We start from the raw sequence: 22,918 nt of genomic DNA, 5'->3' as shown, positions 1-22,918 counted from the left end.
TGTCCACGGTTGGTATGGCGTGACCATCGCTTGTAGTGAGTTTTATATCAGCGTGTGCCTGCGCTTGGGGATGTTGTTTGGGTGGCCGACCTCTAAGGGTAGGGCGATATAGCAGTAGCTGAGATTTCTCCGCCGAGCAGGATAGTCCAGTTCCTTGTAAATACCGTTCGACTGTGTCAATCCCCTCCTGTAATCTCTGTTCAATGGAACCGTCACTGCCGTCGCACACCCAGAGGGTGATGTCGTCGGCGTAAATGGTGTGATGAAGTCCTTGGATGGTTTGAAGTTTTGAAGGAAGACCAATGAGGGTGAGGTTAAACAACATGGGAGATATCACGGAACCCTGCGGGGTGCCCGCACTTCCTATGGTTATTTCGGATGACCTGAGTGCTCCCACAGTGATCGTGGCCGTTCTGCCCGTAAGAAATGCCCTAATATAGTTGTACGTGCGAAGCCCCAAGTTTAGGGTATTGACCTGATTTAGAATGGTGCTATGCGTGACAGAGTCAAAAGCCTTCTTCAGATCAAGACCAAGTATGCCCTTAGTGGAGCGTCCCGTACTGTCTATGATGTGATGCTTAAGCTGCAACATGGCATCCTGCGTTGAAAGATGCCTGCGGAAGCCAATCATGGTGTGTGGGAAAAAATCATTGTCTTCGAGGTAATTTGTCAGTCTAGCCAGGAAAGCGTGTTCCATCAATTTGCCTCTACAAGATGTTAAGGAGATGGGCCTAAGATTGTCAGTATTCAGTGGTTTGCCTGGTTTCGGAATCAGAATCACCTTGGCCGTTTTCCAATGCGGGGGCAAGATTCCGGTCTTCCAGCAGTTATTAATATAGTCTGTGATATGCGTGATCGACTCATCGTCCAAATTGCGTATCATCTTATTCGTGATGTTATCCGGACCTGGTGCAGATTTGGTGTTAAGTTTTTGTAGGGCGGCACGGATATCCGCTTCGGTGAATTCTTCGTCTAGAGTAGTGTTGATCTGGCCCGTATAATCTGGATGCTGCTGAGTAGGAGCCTGAGAGATATATTTGAGCTCTACCTCCCTAAGAAACTCCTCCTCGGTGCCCTTGTAAGCATGTATTAGTTTGTTGATGGTTTGTTGTTGGGCGGTTTTGCTGTCTTCTGGGTCGAGCAGGAACCGTAGAAAATGCCAAGTTTTACTAAGACTTAGTTGCCTGTCCATCGCATCGCAGGTTTCATCCCAGTGTTGCCGCCTTAGCTGTGTTGCATACATCTCTATCTCTGTGTTGAGGAGTGCTATGCGTTTCCTGAGGTTTCTGTTGTGTTTCTGTGTCTTCCACCTCTTTTGGAGCGATTGCTTTGCCTCCCCCATGTGGAGGAGCCGGCTATCGATCTCTTCGAGGTGTGCCTCAGGAGGTACGATTCGGGTGGCATTATTAATATCCTGTTTAAGCGTGTGTATCCAGTCCTCTATGTCGCTGATGGGTTGGACCTGGTTCTCACGTGATTTGCGGAACTGGGTCCAGTCTACCAACTTTAGCTCTTTTCCCGTGAATTTACGTGGGCCACCTTGAACATGTACCTCGATGATGTAGTTGTCGCTACCCAGGTCCTCTAGGGTATTTTTCCAGGTGGCTGCTGATGTGTTTCTCGTGAACGTCAGATCAGGCGTTGTGTCTTTACTGGAGCAAGTGCCCGCACGTGTGGGTGTGCTAGGGTTGGTGATGAGAGTTAATCCCTCTTGCTGCGAGTCAAACCAGAGGGCCCTACCTTTAGGAAACACATAAGAGTATCCCCAGGCAGTGTGTGATGCGTTGAAGTCCCCCGCTATTAAGATGGGATTTTGGCCAGCGATGTTGAGGGCGCGTTTAAAGAGTGTGAGAAATCTGTGCTTTTTTTGTTTAGGGTTGCTGTATATGTTTAGTATGAAAAGACTTTCCTGTGTCTTGCGTTGCGGAACGAGTTCAATAAATATATTGTCTATATTGGTAGATTCCGTGTCGTGTTGCGTGAACGTAAGGTTTCGTCTAACTAGGGTGGTAAGGACAGTCGTCTCCCCGTTGACATGTCCGATCGAGCGGTAGCCTGCCAATTTAGCGAGACAATGTGTCTCCTGCAATAAAATAACATCGGGCTTAACTTTCCCCTTAAGGTATTGGTTAAGATTTGCTTGCTTATTCGCGTAGCTTCTACAATTCCATTGCCAAATTGTGTAGGCGTGATTTCTAGCTATGATGAGATGCAGGGGGTAGGAATGTCGCCGGCTGTATCACACTGAATGCCGACGAGGAAGGTTGCTTTACATTCGCTGTGGGGTCAAGTCCGCTAAGTGGCAGAGGGGTGATTCTAGCATCCACAGCGATGAGTCGCTGATGTAGGTGTTCGTTTTGTTGCTGGGTAATTTTAGCTATAGTCTCTACGCGGTCAGTAAGGGCTGAGATAAGTCGGGATGCGTTGCTCATCCACTCATTTAATTCTTTGACTGATTGCTGAACTTCCTTCCGGACTTTATTCTCGGGCGTTACGCGTGCGGGTTTGTATTCATTGGCCTAGGTTTCGGCTCTGCGCTTGGGAGGTGGTGGTGTTGTACCTTCCTCCAATTTTTCACTGGGTGTAACAGCTGAGAGCGGTGGTACTACTGGTGGAGCATGTTTTGTTGTTTTATAGTGGTGTAACTCCTCCTTGAGGGTCCTGTTTTCCTCTCCTAAAGCTGTCATTTTCTGGTTACATTGTGCTAACATCTGCTTTAGCTGTGCTCTTTCAGCCTCTAATTTATCAAGTTTGCCTTGAGAAGCGGCCTCCTCAGACCCCGAGCGCGCCCCCTTGACTACGTCTACCCAGCCCACCTTGAACGTTGCGCCAGGTCCAGGTGTACGGCTCCGAGATGTTGACTGCGACCGGGAGCGGCGCCGGGAGCGGGGCCGGGAGCGGGGCCGGGAGCGAGACCGCGACCGAGACCGCGACCGAGATCTCGACCAGCCTTTTTTTCCGGGCTTCCAGGTAGGGGTAGTGTCCCGCTGCTCGAGGCTGTTGTCGACAGGCGTTGGCTTCGTCGGGTAGTCTTCATATCGTTGTTGTTGTCGCTCCCATCGCCGGCGTTTCACCAGGTACGGCGTCTTGTAACGTGCCCTGCACGCCTTCTCGGCCGTGTGGTGGTCGCCGCCGCATAGTTGACAAGTGGGCTGGCATTGGTGATCTTGCGGTGGGTTGGTCGTACCACAGCCACGGCACACGTGGTCTTTCGGGTTTGGGCATACATCTGCGCGGTGCCCCAGGCGACCGCATTGGTAACACGTCTCTATCTGTTTGCGGTAAAGGGAGCACTTCAACATTGCCCCACCGTATCGAACGTATGTTGGCACGCGAAGACCAGCGAACAGTACGATCACCGTCGTTGTGTTGCTGAGGCGTTTTGCAGCGATGGCTGTAGGGTTCTTTGTTGTAATCACATTAGCTGTAATATCTCGGGCAGTATCTTCCAACGGGATATCACGTATCACGCCTTTCGACGTACCGTCTGGTGCTGCTTCATATGCGCTGGTATCGTACGTCTTGTTGCCGACCACAATGCGAGAGATTTTCTGATATCTATCCGCATGCGCCTCGATGGGTGTGCTCACAACGATGATATTTTGCTGGAAATTTGGGCATATTGTGTCCTCATCTTGGGCGTCTCTCGGAATTTCAGCGGCGTGGTAAATGCAAGTCGCCAGTCGGGCGGCTCCATAATCGGTGAGTCGAAGGCCGCCTTTAGGTCGGATGATGATCTTGTAGTCACCTCGGGGCAGTGGAGGCATCCGGCTTAATCTTGTTATTTGACTCAGGCATTGCTCACGCCGTTTCCTGCTGTTATTCCCTCGTTGAGAATCCGCACCGGGTTCTAGTGATTGCCCGCGGGTCGACTTCTTTGATCCTACGGTGCTCCATCCTGTACTTTCTTCGAATTCTTCATGAGAAATGGGTTCTCCCTCCACAGTGACCTCCATTTCTTCTCAAAAAGTCGGACGCGTCAAACGCGCCGACCGGCGTTTCTTGGTGCCCGCAGAGCTAGGCCGGCCTAGGCAGCAGCGTCTGTGGCAGCTGCGCTGCCGGTGGCTTGGCAGGCGTTAGGCCTATCTCTCTCGCTAGCGTGGTTGACAAAAATGCGTCGGTAAAGGTGTCAAAATTCAAGTCCCCACCTGGAACTTGGTGCCGGGCGATTCCTGATGACAAGCTGAATACGCGGGTACCAAAGTCTTGTGGGCTTCTAGGTGACTTCCGCTGCAAAACATTCGTTGAAACCGGAGCCGACACGACGCGCGTCCACTCGCTCCGACGAGAGCAGCGTCTCCGCATCATGAAGGGCACAATATACTTCAATGTAGCATTGACGCTGGGCACAGCAACGCTACGTTAGCAAAACGCGAGCACTCTGTAGTCTGACGCCAGCCGCGACCGGTGCGACCAGCGTCCGTCGGCACGGCCCAACGGCAACCGGTGCGAAATGCGACATGCCGCATTTCGTGCCGATGCGTTACCTAGACAACACCGCGTCTCCCTCTTTTCGTGATGGAGGGACGCTGGACGCGCTGAAACGCGCATGCGTCAAAGCAACGCAGCGTGGCGTGCGCCTGCGAATATGTGGCAGGACCGGTGCCTGGCGTGGCAACGCTGGCGTGACGCGACGAAATGAACGCCGGCGAGCACACGCACAGCGTCACGTCGAAATGTATTGGCGCCTTGACTAAGGCATGTAGTCATTTTCCCACATGACACGCATCTCATAACTATCATGCTTGCACCAGTCACTTACCTTCGTGAACAATTGGCGTCACGTATTACCATATTGAGCATATGTGAAGCTAATGAAACGGCCGCGAGCGCTTCATGAGTGTGGCATGTACTCATGTTGTTACATGGCATGCATGTGGAGATTATCATGTTTGGATGTGTGATTTATTTATGTCGTCCGTTCATGTCACGTAATACCGAGTTCGGTACATTTGAATCTATTGAAACGGCCGTGAGCGCATCATGAGCGTAGTATGTAGTCTTGTTGTCACATGACACGCATCTCATATTTATCATGTTTGCACCAGTATCATACTTTTGTCATCCATACACATCCCGTAATACTAAATTTGGTATAAGTTAAGCTGGCGAAATAGCCGCCGCACATCACGAGCGTGGCATGTAGTCATGTTGTTACATGACATGCATCTCATAATTTTCATGTTTGCACCAGTCACATACCTTTGTCATCCATACACTTACCGTAATACCAAATTTAGTATATGTGACGCTTGCGAAATGGCCGCGAGTGCATCCTGAGCGTGGCATGTATTCATGTTGTTACATGACACACATGCAAGTATTTTCATGTTAGGGCCTGTCGCTTGTGTTCGTCATGAAATCATGTCATACCGTACCAGTTTTGCAACATGCCATGTGAACGAAACCACTGCAAGAGCTGCAGGACCAGGAAATGTAAATCATGTCATTCGTCTCATACATATCGTGATTTTTATGTAAGGCTAGTGAAATATGTTCTTTATACAGTCATGTTATGCCACACCAAGTTTGATATCGATACCATTATTGAAACGGCCAGGAGAGCTAAAAGCCATAGGTGGCTAGACAGACAGATAGATAGATAGATAGATAAATACGCTCAAAGTCACCGATGTTCGCTACAAAATGCTTCGCATTTAAAAAAAAAAACATTATTTTAACGCTGGGTTCTCACGTGCAAAATTTCATGATGGACGTTACGCAATACATTCGAATTTCCTAATGATTCACTTCTAAGAGGTGGGAGCATTTTTTTCGAGCTGATTTGCTATGTAAGACAAGAAGAGGAATCAGTGATCCTACTTTACATTCGTTTTTGCAAACATTCGCAGGCCTAAGGCAGCACAATGTTTCCCGATTCAGTATGCCATTTGCTGATGCAGCTGATGCAATAAACTTTTTAAGCTTGCACTGGAGGGAGATGCATGTAGCCTGTGACGCTTGCTTACGTGACAGCGTTCAGATGTGTTAAATTCAGCAGCGATAGAGAAGACGGCTCGATATGATATATTGCGCCAAAGGCTAACTTTCACGGCAGTGTAATAGGTGGCAGGTGCTCAATCAAAAGCAATGAAGACTTGAACGGGAGTGACTAAAGAGGATGAGCAGAAAAATTACCGGGCATGGATAATTATGAAAAGTATACGGGATTTAAGGAGATTAGGTCCCCTGATATTAGCATTATTGATGTCAATGCTAGATTTGTTGTGAACCACTCAAAGAATTCTGGAAAGATGAGTAGATTATGAAACACAAGCTGATGACAACCGACCAACTGTTGGACGGATTCTTGTCATCAATGACTCTATTCCTACAAAAACAGGGTGGTAAAGCACTCCGGTACTGTCCACTGATTCAGTCCAATGATTCAAAAGCTCCACGAGAGAAAATGCTACGACATCCCTCGTAAAGCAGTAGGTTTTGAAAAGTAAATCTGTACAGCCACTTTCATGTAAGAAAGATGACTGTCCATGGCTTCAAAACAGTCTCTGCACAACTCCAAAGACGCAAACGTACGCAGGGAGAGTGCGGTTATTACCTATCCAGCGTGCCAGGCGACGAACCTAAGGTGTCCACCGACTCCTGGTAGGAGCTCTGGCGGTCGTCCGTCTCTGAGACCGGGTTGCTGGTCAACAAGGTGGCTTCCGGGTCCTGCTTGGCCTTGTCACACATCGCACTCGACTCACACCCTGCACACCGCCACACAGAGGCACAGTCAGGTACAAGGCACACGTGAGTGAGAAATGCTGTCCCTTCTTTGCTGCCTATAGCATTTGTTGCTCGCATGCCGATACGCCAACGGCAACAATGACTTACGCGCAAGTCAAATCTTCAGCAGTGTGGCCTGAATTGTTGTCGATAAAATAAACGTTTAAGCCCAACAGTTTTAAAAGACGAGGTATGAATTAATGATTGATATCAGCATATGAAGGAACACTCACGAAACGAGGTGGTGATGGAATTGATCAGCCACATAGATTACGCTTCACGCGGCAATATACAAGTCTGTGTTCACCGACAAAACCCACCAAACTAGAGAAATATTTGATAACTACGCGAGCCACACCTAAAGAAATGCACAAACTAACCACTCGAGAATTCAGTCGACATTCAAAAGGCGTAGACTTCAATATACGACTGCTTGAAGAAACCGCTAAGCATCGTCTGGCGTTCACTGGCTGTCGTCAACCGTTACTTGCCCGCTAAGGGATAAATTAAAGTTATTCATACCTGAGCAGAATAGAAATCTGAAGCTTTTTCACTTCTAGGACAGTGGGACAGGCGCTGCCTGGTGTGTAAGCACTACCTTGCATCGCTCGATGCTTCCTCATACTTTCTTCCTCTATGCCTGGATTTCGATTGACGACCAAGTGCTAAGCAGCGCGACATTTCAGTTGCTACAGGTAACAACGTTCGCATGCACATATTCAGGCAAAAAAGAATGTTACAATGTGCAATGACTAGTTATTTCAATGACTTAAATAAAAGATCACATTCCCATATCATGAAACTACTCGACACCAACAAGCCAAAATTATGAAAGCAGTAGTTATTAAAAATAAACGCACACAAACGTGCATGTGACTTGCAAACCTTTTAAGGCCTTAGTTAGCTAGATAAACATGGCTGTAAACTGAAGTCCTGCTGTTTTTTTATTTTGTTTATTTTTTGCTTTTTTTTCACCTTTTTTGATTGATTTGTGAGGCGATGCAAGATTTGAAAAAAAAAACAGCGGTAGATCCAACGCGAAAAGTGAAGCGTTCGTGAAGCTATTGATGACAAGCGGTAGAAACGCTTATGACTTTCACTACTTTAACACCGTTGCCATTAGGTACGTGACTTGCATGCAAGACGAGATGTGCAGGCTGTGTGATTTGGGTGAGTGCGCAGTTTATTATTTCGTGCATCGGTCACCTTCGCTATGCTGTCTCGAGGTGTGGATAGCGCGCCGAGAAGAGCCGGCACGGGTACTCTTATACAACACGTGTATTCTGGTGATAGCATAGTATTAATCTGCAATTCACCAGCGGTAAACAGGCTAACTGGATGCACAAAACAACTAATCACGAGAAAGCAACCATAAAAAAGGCATCAAGAAAAAAACTGTAAATGTAGGGTAAGCCTGGTGGTATGGTATGTTATATCATGATCAACAGCCCCAAAAACGATGAACGAGAATTAAGGGACAAGAACAGGAAGGTAAGCCGACTCTCTGATGGAACTCATTCGAAGCAACATAAGATGCGAATGGATGCTCGATTTGGGCGTTCCCTTCATAACGGAGCGGTGACTTGTGCGACACCGAACTCAACGACTTTCACGCGAGACGAGCCTCACATGCAACACCTTCTGGCAAAAGAGATATGAAAATCATATCACAAGCAAAAACTAAAGCTTGAATTGCAGTCTACATAATGTTTATTCTTTGCACCGAGTATAGAGGACTTCTAGCATCAGTATATGTAATTCACCGGACTAAGGTTCTTCACCAGCCCTTCTACAGAGGCAGTTATAGCAGGGATAAGTAAGAGTGGATTCCAGAGCTGTGCTCCATCAGAGCTATTCTACTGGATAGCAGCAACCAGCATCGCATGCTCATAACACGAAGTTCACAAATGACTTGTTATAGGCGAAGCTTCTTAAGGCGTGGGTCGGACGTCTACTGTATGTTGTAGCCACCTCTCGTTTTAGTCTTTGGAATATCCACTGGATGGCGGTACTTGTGCATGATGAATATAGGATGAAACGCTGCAAGATGGTGGTACTTGGAGTGTTCGCTAGATGGATGGACGGCCGGACGAACGGATGGACGGACCGATGGATGGATGGATGAATGATTCTATTGTGAAGATGTTTATTACTCGTTAACGACAACGGCAAGACAGCGTGAAGAACTGTCCAGCAGAGATAAGCACAGCAGCGAACCGAAGAACGAGCCGAGAGAGCCGGGCGTTGGCGATGCTGCTCGCTGCAGGTACATCTTCTTCTTCACAGGATGGATGGATGGATGGATGAATGGATGGATGGATGGACGGACGGACGGACGGACGGATGGACGGACGGATGGACAGACAGACAGACAGACAGACAGACAGACAGACAGGAGGATGGACGGACAGACGGACGGATGGGCGTGACCAGCGGACGGTTCGCGGTTTGCCAATAAAACCCTTCAAAGCTTCCTCAACTCATCATCAGTCACTCCGTGAATATGCTGTGATTTATTTGTTTTGAAAGAACTGTTGGCTATTGAAACAAGGATCTTGCATATAAGGTCACCGCGAACGTAGTTGAGGATAATTAACAAGGTTTAGTAGAGGGTAACGAGAACGCCTACAAAATCAGCATGAGTCAAAATTCCAACGATATCAACAAAAAGCTGAGCGCCGGCTATATACTCCACCACTAACACTATATTCGAAAAAGGAAAACTCAAGTTTGTCCAAATGTCAACACTACCTGTCATCTCTGAAGTCTTTAAGTACACTTAGTGAGATCGACAAAACTAAAACAAACTGTATGGGGGGGGGGGGGCATCGTGACATACTGCGGATATTTGCTGTCTGTAGATGGTACAGATATTATGGAATAATAAAAAAAATGAACTTTATCTGACCTTCGAAAGAACACCCAAAGATGCCTTTGCAATAAGCAAAGTGAGGACTGGAACGAAAAAAAAAATCAAGTTGGCAAGTTGGCCTAATGTAGCAAGAAATCCGAACTAAGCTCACCATAAATACTTCACAAGTTTTCACGAGTTTAGGTGGTTTGGCAATGGCTAAGTATTTCCCGCTCTTGAACTTTCTGCAAGAAGTAGTAGTAGCCCAACTGTGGCATTTCACGGCGATTTCAAATAAAAACCATTTGGATGTTCAACGTCGGTCGACAAAATAATTAGCAGAAGTTATTAGCAAAATCTCTTCACACGTTCCCGTTTTGGTCCATACACTGCAGCTGGAGAAGAGTGCCCCAACACGAGTTTACCGATTGTCCGCTTCCATCACAAAGTCAGAGAAGCAGAAGTCGAATACAAGATTTGTAACAGCATCGATTGTACATAACTGTACAAATAGAAAATTTGTATTTTAGAGGCCTATTTATGCCTAACTGCGTACAAATAAACGAAGAATGAGATGGATGAGGTGACTGACAATAAATGGCGTGAGAAGACAACGACGCAACAATTACAAATAAATAATACAGAAAAAGAACTTTCTCCATGCAAACACCGATGCTATCAAAAGAGGTGTAACAGCTCGACGTTTCATTTGTACCTGAATTTAAAAAAAAAATGCGCAGTGTTCACAAGAATTGAAAAAAAGGCTTAGGTTACGGATGCCTCATCTGCTGGAGCCAGGTAATAAACGCACAATGGCGGTAAAGTGAACGGAAAGACAGATAAAAAAAAAGCCGATTCGCCTAAAAGCGTTCGAGCATAAATGGGCACTGCAAGAAGACACACGAATATGGCTCGATGGGAGCAGCGTTGGCATGCAGTGCTCATACCCTGAAGCTACCGGGATGAATGGAAATTTTCCAAAGCCATAAAAATCATGCCGAAGAAATACAAACAAGTTTTTTACAATGATGATGGAGAAGATCTGGTCCGAACGGCAAATTCATTGAAGACAATTTCCTAGGCAAGTGGCTCGAGTGCCGCAAGCAGTCTCCCCTGATAAGAGTTGGACTGCTGGCCTTACAATCATCAACTACGGTTCACAAAATTAGCAGTAGATAAAGAATGACTTATAAATTAATGCGGACGCTCATAAAGTAGCAGGATTAGTCTGGTCATTGATGTGTACAAGAACGAATGAGTTGCACGTAATTTCCAAAAGTACGATCCACCCTAGTCACATGGCCGGAAAAAATAACAGAAGACGAAGAGGCAAATCCTTGTTTAACACAACGAAAGTCCCTTCGGACACCTCCGAAAACAAATCGAGGTAGTTACGAAAAGTCGGATGAGACCAATCAATTCACCTGTTCAGTGCAGTAAACGTGAAAGATGTGACCAACGCTTCCGCCAACCCTTCTGCGAAAACGCTCCAACTGCCTCGCCGACAAAAGATACCACCGCAAAAAAAGCGTACCACGAATTCCCCATACGAGAGCTTTCGGACGAAACCCAGAACACGAAGCAGGTTCTATAAATTAAAGCGCGGCCCGCAATTCACACCGCGAGCAACGACTGGGCAGGTGAGAGTGATCTCGCCATTGGATTCGGAACGCCATGCATGGCGTGGCATGTTAGGGCGAGGCCCGCGCGAGCCGAAGAAGGAAAAAGGGCCGTCATACGTAGGACGCATGTCGCGTGGTGCCTGCAGGCGGACGCCTTCCTCGTAGAAGGCGGTTAAAGTCACGCATGTTAAGTCACGTACCTGTGCACTATCGGCTCGTTCGGGAAGCGGCTGCAGCTCAGGAGGCGATCGCGTAGTCCGTGCTCGCCCCGTGCAGGCCTCACGAGAAATGAAGCCTTGTCTTTATTTTTTTCTTTCTTCGCCCACCCTGGATGGTTCTCGCGGCGTGGCGTTTCTCTTCGTCCTTTACGTTTTATACCAGGCGTTTTTCTTTGTTTTTTTTCTTTAGCTAATTTGGTGATAGTGATAATGAATGCTGATGCCTTATTGTAATTGGTGCCAATTTCAAACGCGAAATAACGTAAATAGCGAATGTTGAAAATGACCTAGCAGAGGTAACTAATGAAAATAACAAAGTGCTTAAAAAATAGGGGAGAACTTGTTACTGTTGAGCGAATTAATGACATCGAAAGAGTATACGCAGTTACGATTCGCATGGCACATGCATGTTTACAGTGACGCCAATTAACGACGAGCCAAGGGTTTGTACCGTAATCATTTATTTACACATTCGTCAGCCAGCTAATTGTTGAGTGTGAGGCACGCACGCGCTGCACTCTCTCTCTCTCTCTCTCTCTATCTCCTCTCTCTCTCTCTCTCTCTCTCTCTCTCTATATATATATATATATATATATATAGAGAGAGAGAGAGAGAGAGAGAGAGAAAAAGAGAGAGAGATGACTGCACTTGTCATCGTGCCTGACGGCCATAATGTCAGCGTCTTGTACACACAAACGCACACAGGAAGACTGGCAGCACAAACGCTACAAACGCCTTTCAAACGCACTGCATTGAGGCGGTGCCAAGTCACGTTCAAGTCAAGGAGGTGGGGTCTCCGGTTGTTAGGGGCAAGGATAAGCGCGTGGGCCCCAAGGAGGAGAGAAAAAATTGCTGCAGTGGAAATGATTGCGCAGAAGTGAAGCCGTTCCTCTGGCATGATGGTGGCTGTGGCGGGCATATTACTAGGGGCATCATAAAGTATCACCGGTCAGTGATTAAAAACGAAGTGTTTCCCTCGCACGACCAACGAGTTTATTGTGGGAACTTTTTCGGGTCACATTGTGATCCAAGTGCGTCTTACAGTTACTAGTTTTTCTTGGTGAGCCTCTAATTAGAGGCAAAGTTCTTTGAAAATTCATTCATCCATAGTCGTTTCTGTGCGTTATTTTGTCGGGAACAACTATCTTTTAATATAAAGTAACGTAGCATTCACAAAACATAACAAAGCCACTTCATCTTTAAGTGGGTACTATCACAAAAGAGCATGTTTCCGCCATCTTGGCAGTGGCAAAAGCTGGCTTCACTTCTGCTGGCAAGGCATTGCGGGAGCTTCCACTCCAGCAATTTTTCTTTAATCCTCCTTGGTGGGCCCGCCGTTGTTGCTGACAGCTGCCCATGTCGAATTGTGACATGGTGGGGGCTCCGTTTTCTAGGGACGCGTGTGCCCGCAGCTGTTGCTATGAGAGAGGGTGGTGGACGAATCCCGACGGATGCTTGACAAAGCCCGACTATGAAATGTATTGGCATTTTAAAAAATTGGCCGATCCCATGTACAGTGGGAATCGATGATGTGCGAAGCATGAATGACAAATGTTCATATGTCACTTTAAAATCAGCACAACATTACGAGGTGGAGGTAAATGATGCCGTACATGACTTCCTTGTCATGATTATTATGTTTGGATGTGCCATTTACCTTCGTCATCTATTCACGTCACGTAATACCAAATTCAGTATATGTGGAGCTGGCAAAACGGTAGCGAGCACGCTATGAGCGTTGTATGTTGTCATGTTGTTACCTGACACGCATGTCATGATTATCTTGTTTGCACCAGTCATCTACTTCGTCATTAATTGACGTCACTTAACACCTAATTTGGATCTACCGAAACAGCCACGAGCGCATCATGAAAGGCCCAATATTCTGCAATGTAGCGTTGATGCGCGTGCACGCTGGTCACAGCGACGCTACGTTACCAAAACGCGAGCACTCTATAGTCTGACGCCAGGCGCGACCAGCGTCCGTCGTGGTGGCCTGATGGCAACCAGCGTGACATGCGACATGCCGCATTTCGAGCCGATGCCATAAAGTAACATTACTCTATGCCGATCCGTTACCCAGGCAACACTGCGTCTCCCTCTTTTTGTGACGGAGGGACGCTGGACACGCTGAAACGCGCATGCGTGAAAGCAACGCAGCGCGGCGTGCGCCTGCGAGTACTTGGCAGAACCGCTGCATGGCGTGGCAACGCCGGAGTTACGCGACGGAATGAACACCGGCGAGCACACGCACCGCATCATTTTAAAATCCTTGACTGTGGCATACAGTCATGTTTTCACATGACACGCATCTAATAATTACTATGTTTGCACCAGTCAAATACCATCGTGAATAATTGGCGTCACGTAATACCAAATTTGGCATATGTGAAGCTAACGAAACGGCCGTGAGCGCATCATGAGTGTGGCATGTAGTCATGTTGTTACACGACACGCATGTTGTGATTATCATGTTTGGATGTGTCATTTAGCTATGTCGTCCGTTCGCCTCGCGTAATACCGAGTTTGATACATGTGAAGCTAGCGAAACGACCGCGAGCGCATCATAAGTATAGCAATTAGTCATTATCACGTATTCAAGACCTGAGCCCTGCACCAAGAACGTCCATGTTTATTTCTACCGCTCGTGCTTAAGGGCCAAACCTCATAAGCGCGAAAATGCACGTGACAGCGAAGAGCGACGCGACGTAGATCGTCTTCGCGCGATCAGTCGCTAGCGCAGGCAAACCTCATTCAAGCGATGGCTTCGGCGAGTGAATTCGGCTGTTGCTGGCATGAGGCCGTCTACTCGCACCATGAAAACCACGTAGCGAGCGGCATAAAATTTAAAAATAAGATATATTGTTGTGTAATGGAACGGAAAGTGTTTATGAATGCCTTGCAGTACTTTTTTATATTCACATGCGTAAACGTTGCGTTATTTCTTGTTGCGCATACGTGACTCGGGCAGGGTCACGTGCACCTACGCAGTCCTTGTCTTTTCCGGTTTTTCGCTATTGGCTGCTTGAGCCCAGCACTTCCGGGCGATGAGCGACGGTTTCCAAATGTGGAGAACCGAGCGATCGCGCGAAAACGAGCACGCGACACATCGCGCGAACGGCCTGTTTCGTCGCTCATAGCATCGCTCGTCGCTGTCGCGTGCATTTTCGCGCTTATGAGGTTTGCTCTTAACTCCCACCTTGTCTTCTACGACGTTCTGCTTCTTATTGCTGCCCATCCGCAATCATCAGCAACATATTCCCCAGGGGCCAAGGTTGTTCACTCTCACTCACCTCCTTTCAGCATATAAGCCTACCGAACTGGTCGTTTGACGTCCTGTCCAGCGGCCTGTCGTAGTGTATAGATGCGCGCGCACACTCTTTACTGGGCGCACTTGCATATCACTGTTCAGCTATAGTGCCACTCAACATGCCCTGTAGTCACATACAAGCACGTATCCTGTTCTCACACAAGCACAATCACTAGCACGCAGCCGAGGCATTTCGCGACCAGGCCCATAGCGCACGAATCGCTAAAATAGGAGGTACGGCCACTTCTCTCGGACCCTTCGGTGCACTCGGAGACGCTCATCATAGCACGTGTGGCAAGGAAGGTCCTTTCTTGTAAATGCTTGTAGCCGAAGGAAGTAGCTCATTGCAGAAAGTCTACGTCACGTCTTCTGAGTAAGCACTGTAATTGTGTCAGTGATTAAAACTTTTCTGGACTATTGTCAAGTTACACAAGAAGTATGCTCTTGACAACCAGTTGAAACTCCACAAGTTGTAGTCATGAGTCCCTCAGCGTTGAAACAGTTTCTCCCAAGTGACCAACCACCTGAATGCATTTTTTATAGATTGGATGGTGCTCTGACCAGCCTCCCCACGAAGGAATTCCGTCGCCCACGAACTTTCAGCTGACGGTTGGCTGACATCGGAAGACAGTGAGCATCTGCACAACCTCAGCGTCGAGCTTTGAACTCTTCAGCTGGAGATCCTTCTGGCAGAGATGACTTAGCGCGGGTGGTGAAGCGTGGAACACAGTAGGAATCATCGTGATGGCACCTCGACGGATGACTGCGTGATGGGACGTTAAAAACAAACAAACCTCCCAAGCATTTCTCCAAGGGTGAACATGAATAAGTGCGGATGCACAAGGTGATTCTAAGAGTTGGAATGAAGTTAAAATCCGTTGGCATTCGCCAGTGAGTTAACGTAAACTCTTCTGTGTGATCACATTGCGATTCCCAGGAACCATTAGACCCTCTCGGGAAATCTTGGTGAGGTTACGCGTAAATGTGAAAGTAAATTCGCCCTATAATGATGTTTATGTCCGCGGCCCGCTTCGACCGCTTGCGCTTGGCATCACGGGCCCTTCGCCGCGCTACCTAGTCTTCAACCGGTGTGACATCTTGAACGACGCGTGCAATGCTCGCATTCGATTGCATTGTACTCGTTGTTGGAGGTATCGCAGTCGAGGTTGATGCCTGCCATAGATCCATACCTATGACGACTTACCGATCTCGAGCAAGTCATGGCTGCGCCGGGCGCGGTACGGAGGGCGGAGCGCGCGTAATCACGTGGTGTGGGACGCCACTGCGCCGTTGCTACAGACGCTCCTCACCACTCCTCGCGCCGTTGCTAGGAGAGAGGAGAAGGCGCACCGCGGACGGCGGATTCAGGGTCGCTTATAAAGTGCATTCGCACTTATATACATTGTCCCTTTGCAGTGTTTCAACTATCCCTGCACGTTCTTCGTTGACAGACGCTGTTACTGCCGGTTTATCCTGGTTTAGGAGTTCGCATTCTTTCATGAAACTGTTCGCTTGAGCTTGTACATAGCACTCAGCTTAGCTTTGATTGGCGCTGACTGTAGGTATCTCTGCACCTTGCTCATTCAGCGGCACTCGAATCTGTGGTGCTGTGGCGTCATCTTCGAGAGAGATGCGCACCATGTGTCGTGTGGTTGTGTGCTTTATATATAGATGTCGTTGCAGACCAGCACACGTGATTGTAAGTAGCCAATTAAGTGCGTGCGCGTCCCTTCGTGGTGTGTTTTCAATAAACGTCTGCTGGTCAGTCGAGTCGTTGTTGGGCTTCCGCGGAATGCGTTTGACTCGCTCGTGTCGGCGGGCCGATTGCCGGCGCGCGCCGAGTTCCGCGTTCAGTCATCGGGCTCCTTGCCGTCGTTCGGACGCCGCCAGCCGACACAACAACATGGTGACGAGGATGTGGGATTTGTTCTCCACAACCATCAATAACCGTGAGTGAGTTTTCGTACTGCCCGTTTTGCGTTTTGCTTGAACGGACGCCTCTAGCGTCCGCAAGGAGTGCTAAGCCTAGTGCAACCTTTGTGTGCAGACCATTCAATTTAGGCCTTCGCCCTCGTTCCGTTCTGCGACTCCCTTGCCTCTCCTATCAGCATGGCTCTTTTCGAACGCCTTCCTGTATTCCTTGAACTGCTGGGGCCACCCCCGATGCCATGGCCTAATTGTGAAAAAAAAAAGTGTTTCAGCCTCATCTCGAAGCGGCCAGTGGCAGCGGCTGGCACGACACGCGACGCGCGTCTAACTCGCTAGCCCACTACAAAGGGAGGGACAGAGAGGATATTTTGCGGCAGCTGAACAAGATGAAGCCAAAAACACTAAAGGAAATGCGGCGTCGATTACGCCAAATGACGAGGCGCCCGCGTCGGCGTCTGAAAGCGATTCATCGTTTACGGTTGCATTGAAATTACAAACGCTCGTGGAACAACTCGATCGGCTTTTTGCCGCGTCTCTCAACACATTGGTACAACGTCACGAATTCACAAGTCGGGGGCAACTGCCCGGGGAAAATCTCTTGGAATATGTGATGGTTCTAAAAGAAAGGGTCGTGAGTTGTGAATTTGGCGTAACGTACGCGGAAAGCGTCAGTGACCAAATCATTCACGGTACCTACTACCCGCGGGTTAGAGAGAAATTGCCTGCGCATGGGGAAGAGTTGTCATTGAAAAGGCCGAAGAAATCAGGTGGCCCTGAGAAGCGTTCTCCGTGGCTAACCGAGCGTTTGTTTCGGGGTGACTTTCCGCATCAAGCGTGTGGCCGATGCGGAAGCAGATATCATAGTTCGTTTTTCTGAAATTGTCCAGCAAAGAACCGGCGTTGTCGCAAGTGTAACACTCTGGGAAACTTTGAGAAGGTGTGTCGCAAGGCAGACCACGTCCAGAACGTGTTTGCCGGGGAAGTCGTTGGCGTCGTACAGGAACGCCAGGCTCATAAACAAGCGTCAAGTTCGGCAGTGGTATCTCCGTATCATCCTGCGACGTACGTGCTTACAGTTGGCGTTGCATCGAGAAGACTTAGTCGTCCACGCGGTGGTCGATGGTGTCAATCTGCAACTGTTAATGGATACTGGAGTGTCTGTATCTTTGATGACTGTCGAAGACTTCCAGCGCCACTTCAGCAAACATGTCCTGTCCAAAGCTGTCATCGACCTGCGGAATTTCTTGAAAGATAGCATCAGAGTCATCGTCTTTTTTCAAGTTCCAGTGACGGTGTTACAGCGGTCCTGCATCATTGTTTTCTACGTCACCGACAAAAGAACAACGCTCTTGGGGCTCGATGCCATCCAACGACTGGGCATCCAGATTGACAGCGCGACCTTAACGTGTCGTCTAGCATGATGTGCAGTGCAGTGTCGCTCCAACGTGCCTTCTGGCGTCGAGCATCTCTTCAGAAACGAGTTGGGTCTCGTCCAAGGCTTCATTCTTCGGATTCAACGGCGACCAGATGTAACTCCGGTTGCATCCAAGTTGTGACGGTTGCCTGTAACTTTTCGGGACTAGGTGTCTACCGAGCTACAACGACTCAAGGACTGTGATGTCATCGAACGTGTTGACGCCTCGGAGGGGGTTTCATCGCTCATCGTCGTCCGCAAGAAGAATGCGAGCATCCGTCTCTGCGTGCATCTCCGAGAACCCAATAAGGCAATTATCTTCCATGGGTATCCTTTACCGCTCGTTGAAGAGTTATTTGAGATGTTTCATGGAGCTGCTTATTTTTCCAAGTTAGACTTAGCGTCTGCATATCATCAGTTGTTGTTGGAAGAGAGCAGTAGAGATTTAATGACGTTCATAACACATGATAGTTTGTTCAGGTTTAAGCGTGTGTGCTCTGGTCTGGCGTCCGCGTCTGCAGTTTTTCAAAAAGTGATGACGTCTTGAAGAATTGCAAAAACGTAGCTTGCTATCTTGATGATATTCTTGTGTGGGGGAAGACTCAGTCTCTACATGACTCGAGCCTCATTGCAGTTTTGACTTGTATAGCAAACAGTGGCATGAAGTGAAACAATAAATGTATTTTTTCCGTCAAGGAGCTCCATTCCTTGGGACTCAAGATTTTAGCCGAGGGCCTTTTACCTTTACACAGTAAAGCGAGTGCTATCGTGAATGCTCCAACGCCTACAGACAATAAGTCATTGCGCTCATTTTTGGGGCTGGCAGGCTATTATGCCAAGTTCATAGATCACCATGCAGATCTAGTCGAATCACTTTGTCTCATGCTCAGGCAGTGCCAAAAATTTTGTTGGCCGGAGAGTGCTCAGCACAATTTCATGCAGTTGAAAACGCGTCTTACTTGCTCGCCTGTGATTGAGTTGTTTAATCCGGTTGTACCTGTGGTAGTTACAACCGATGCACCTGACGTTGGTATTGGAGCAGTGTTACAGCAGTTGTATCGTCTTAAGCTTTAAACCGTAGCATTCGCGTCGAGAACCCTGTCATAAACTGAAAGGAAATACTCTGTGGGTGAACGCGAAGCGCTTGCGTGCCTGTTCGCATGTGAAAATTGGCACATTTACCTTTGGTGTAGGCGTTTCACTCTTAGAACTGACCATGAAGCTGTAGTTGCTTTGTTAGCAGCAGGAGATGTCGGTCGTCGACCGTTAAGAATTTCATAGGGGTCGCTAGACTGTTATACTACAATTTCGATGTAGAGTATTATAAAAGCTCGGAAAACGTGGTGGCCGATGCCTTGTCTAGACTGCCATTACAGAACAGTCCAGAACTTAGTCGGAAGGAAGAAATAGTATCGTTAGTGACATCAGTATTCGATAAAGAAAATGTGCAGCTTGCTACGAGTACGGATGAGACATTACAGAAAGTGTGTGAGCAGGTATCCAAGAGTTGGCTGTCAAAGAAACGAACTGATGATTTAATGGCATATCTTCATGTTAAAAGTGGTCTCTCCTTCGTAGACGGGTTAGTTATGCGCGGTGACCGTGTAGTCATTCCGAATGTTCTCATGCCTGCTTTCATGCAGTTAGCACATGAAAATCATCAAGGAATAGTACACACTAAACTCCTCTGTGAGAGATATTAGTGGCCGCAAATGGATCGTTCTGTAGAGGAGGAGGAGGAGGAGGAGAAGGAATAAACATTTATTGAGACAGAATACTAAGTTTTCCGCGGGTGGAGCTCTTATTCCAGGGCCCCACTGGCCCGAGCGGCTCGCTCAGCCTGGTCCAAGGTTGCCCTCTGGCTTCCAAGGATCTGCCGGGAGAGTCGCACCTTCCACGACCTTTTAAGTTTGTTTAGTGTGATGAGGGCTGAGGTACCCTCTGCTGGTCTTTGTTGGCAAGTCCAAGTGATGTGCTGGAGTGTCGGTTTGTCACCGCACCAAGGGCAGCGGTCAGCAAATCGGGATGGCCGTATTTTGCAAAGTGTGTGTATGTTGGGATATGTGTTCGTCTGTATTCATCTACAATCCCTATATTGCCAGCGGTTGAGTTTACCGTGGGGTGACGCCATCATCTGCCGGGCCAGTCTTTGGCTCTCAAGGGTATTTCGCGGGAGCGTAAGTGTGAAGTAATCCGTTCGGGTCGGCATGTCCGCGGCTCGGAAAGTTAATGCTCGAGCCATGTCGTCTGCCCGTTCGTTTCCTCCTATACCTTAGTGAGCGGGGCACCATGTGATGCCGTGGTCTTTTTGGAGGTTGGATCCTAGCATGCGTAAGACGCTCTTGAGAAGGACGCCTTTGAGAAATGGTCGGCAAGCCTCTTGGGAATCTGGGAGAACATGCGCAGACTGTCTCTTGCACTCTGCTGCACGGACTACTAGTGCTATGGCTGCCGTTTCTGCTACGGCCGTGCTCTTCGTACGTATTGTCGCCGAAGTTATCGCTTGGCTTCAGTTGGTAAAGACTGCAGCAAATGCGTTTTGCCTCGTTGGGTATGGGCTGGAGTCTGTATAGTAAGTTTCGGGGTCATTTTGTAGCCGTTCTAGTGCCGCCATCCTTGCTCGTCTGTGGCCGGTATTAACATTGGGGTGCATGTTTCTCGGGATAGGGGTGACATATGTGTTCCCTGTCTTCTCTGGGTATTTGGTGCGTCTCCTCACCGCATAACTGTGGTGGGTGACAAGGCGCAGTGAAGCCTCTTTAGTGATAGTGAAGCCTCTTTAGCAATAGTCTGCCTTGCATCGTTGAGTTGTCTCTCTGCGCGATCAATACAGCTGCGGCGTGTTCGTCATATGTATTATACACACTGAAGCATTCTAAACGCTCTTTTTCAGTGCAGTCTGGGAGGCCGAATGCAGCTTTGTAGGCAACGCGTATGAGTGTGTTGGCCTGCTCTGCTTGCTATCTGCGTGTGAGTTGGTACGGGAGAGCATATGTGATGCGGCTAATGATGAAGGCATGTGCCAACCTCCTGGTGTCTACATCCGTCAGGCTCTCATTACTGCAAGTGACTCGTTTTATCAGTCTCGCTACGCTCCTTGTGCATTTCAGCGTTTTTAGCAGAAACAATGTGCTGTCTGTCTCCTCTATCAGCATTCCCAGCACCCGGAACTCTGATACTTGCTTTATCTGGTTCCCATTTAGCTTCAGATTGAAGGTTGGGGAGCGTATCCGGCGTGTGTTCTTTGGCTGGATTTGCTTGTATTCAGATTTTTTCGGCGCACTTGTCTTATCTGCCTTATTGGCATATCCCTCAATTGTATCACTTGCTCGTTGAAGAGTGTCTTGGCGGTCTCCATAAGATCCTTTCGTCGCCCAAAGAGTGATGTCGTCGGCGTCGATGGCTACTCCAAGTTCTTTGTCTTTTTCTAACATTATAGCTAATTTCCGCATCCCTATATTGAATAATAGGGGGAAGCAGTATAGATCCCTGTGGAGTACCTTTATTTGCTATGCGAATTTTATTACCTCTTAAAGTGCCCAATCGCATGGACGCCGTTCTGTTGTTGAGAAAACTTTGGACGTAGTTATAGGTTATCTCCCCGCAGCCTATATCTTGCAGGGCATACAATATAGTGTCATGAGATATGTTGTCGAAAGCTTTGCGCAGGTCCAACGCAAGCAGGATTCTGTTTATACTTCCAGGTTGTGGGTTTAGCAATTCATCGCGAAGGAGAAGGGAGATGTCTTTCGTGGAAATTCCCTGACGGAAGCCAAACGTGCCATTGAGTATGAGATTGCTGTCATCCCAAGTCGTGTATGGATGACCTTCTCGAAAAGTTTACCCAAGCAAGAGGTTAACGATATTGGTCGAAGGTTCTGTAGCGATTTCGATTTTCCAGGCTTTGGTATAAAAATGATTTTTGCCTACTCCCATTCAGGTGGTATGAATCCTCCTGTCTTGCGACTAGTGTCATCGAAGAAATTTGTTAAGTGCTTTAGTGTTTCACTAGCTAAGTTTCCAATCGTGCCATTCGTGATGCGATCCTGTCTAGGCCCAGTGTTCTTTTTGAAAGATTGCGCTGCAGTGTACACTTCTGCGAGTGATATTGGTTCATCAAGGGCAGGGTTTGCCTGACCCATATAGGGTGTTATAGTTGTCCATGTTGGCCTTTCGCCCATGTACGTGTCTTTGAGTTCGCGAAGAAGGTCCGCGTCTGTGCCTGCGTAGTCATTAAGTATACGCTTCAGGGCTGTCACACCGGTCCCGTTGATTAGGGAGGCGATCGCCGGGCTAATTCCAAGGGCCGAAGTATTGGCCCCCCGAACCACACCACGAAAGCGTGGACAATTTAAAAGTGGTCCTTTTTGGCGCGCCAGCGGACGCCGGCTGTGGCCCAAAGAACAAGTCAGAGCCGAGAGTTGATAAACAAAACAAATATTATATTCTCAATAATGGCAGATCAAAAACAATACACAAGAATGCACGCTCCACAATAGTTACATACAATACGTCACCAAACAAACAACGTTCTACACAGTACAATCAACCACACTTGAAACAACGGACACCGACAACAATACACACTAGAATGCAGTCGCATGCATTGAACAACCAAGACACTTAAAGACTAAAGAGATAGAAAACCTATTCAGTCCAAAGTTCTTGGAACCAAAGTCTAGATGATACTCTTCCGAGAATCACTCACTCAAAGTCCAGCGTTGTTGTCGTTCCGCAGCCCTCGAAGTTTCTCTTCCAGGAAACGTCGCCGAAGTTTATCTTCCAGGAAACCTCCCGTTTTCAATAGGCCACTCTCCAAGCTTCAAACTTCTTCGCCCGAACACG

General features: G+C 47.9%; 1 protein-coding gene across 1 annotated transcript in view; it reads right to left on the bottom strand.

Moving 5' to 3' along the window:
• Positions 1-22,918, bottom strand: part of LOC142793894 (uncharacterized) — a 61,389-nt gene that overhangs the window by 30,577 nt on the left and 7,894 nt on the right. Inside the window, exon 2 of the mRNA XM_075885820.1 lies at positions 6,560-6,710. Within this exon, the coding sequence (XP_075741935.1) occupies positions 6,560-6,710 (151 nt within the window). The remainder of the gene's footprint in view (positions 1-6,559; positions 6,711-22,918) is intronic.

This window comes from Rhipicephalus microplus, chromosome 2 (assembly GCF_043290135.1).
Source record: "Rhipicephalus microplus isolate Deutch F79 chromosome 2, USDA_Rmic, whole genome shotgun sequence".
Taxonomy (NCBI): Eukaryota; Metazoa; Arthropoda; class Arachnida; order Ixodida; family Ixodidae; genus Rhipicephalus; species Rhipicephalus microplus.
This window is presented reverse-complemented; position numbering and strand designations above follow the sequence as displayed.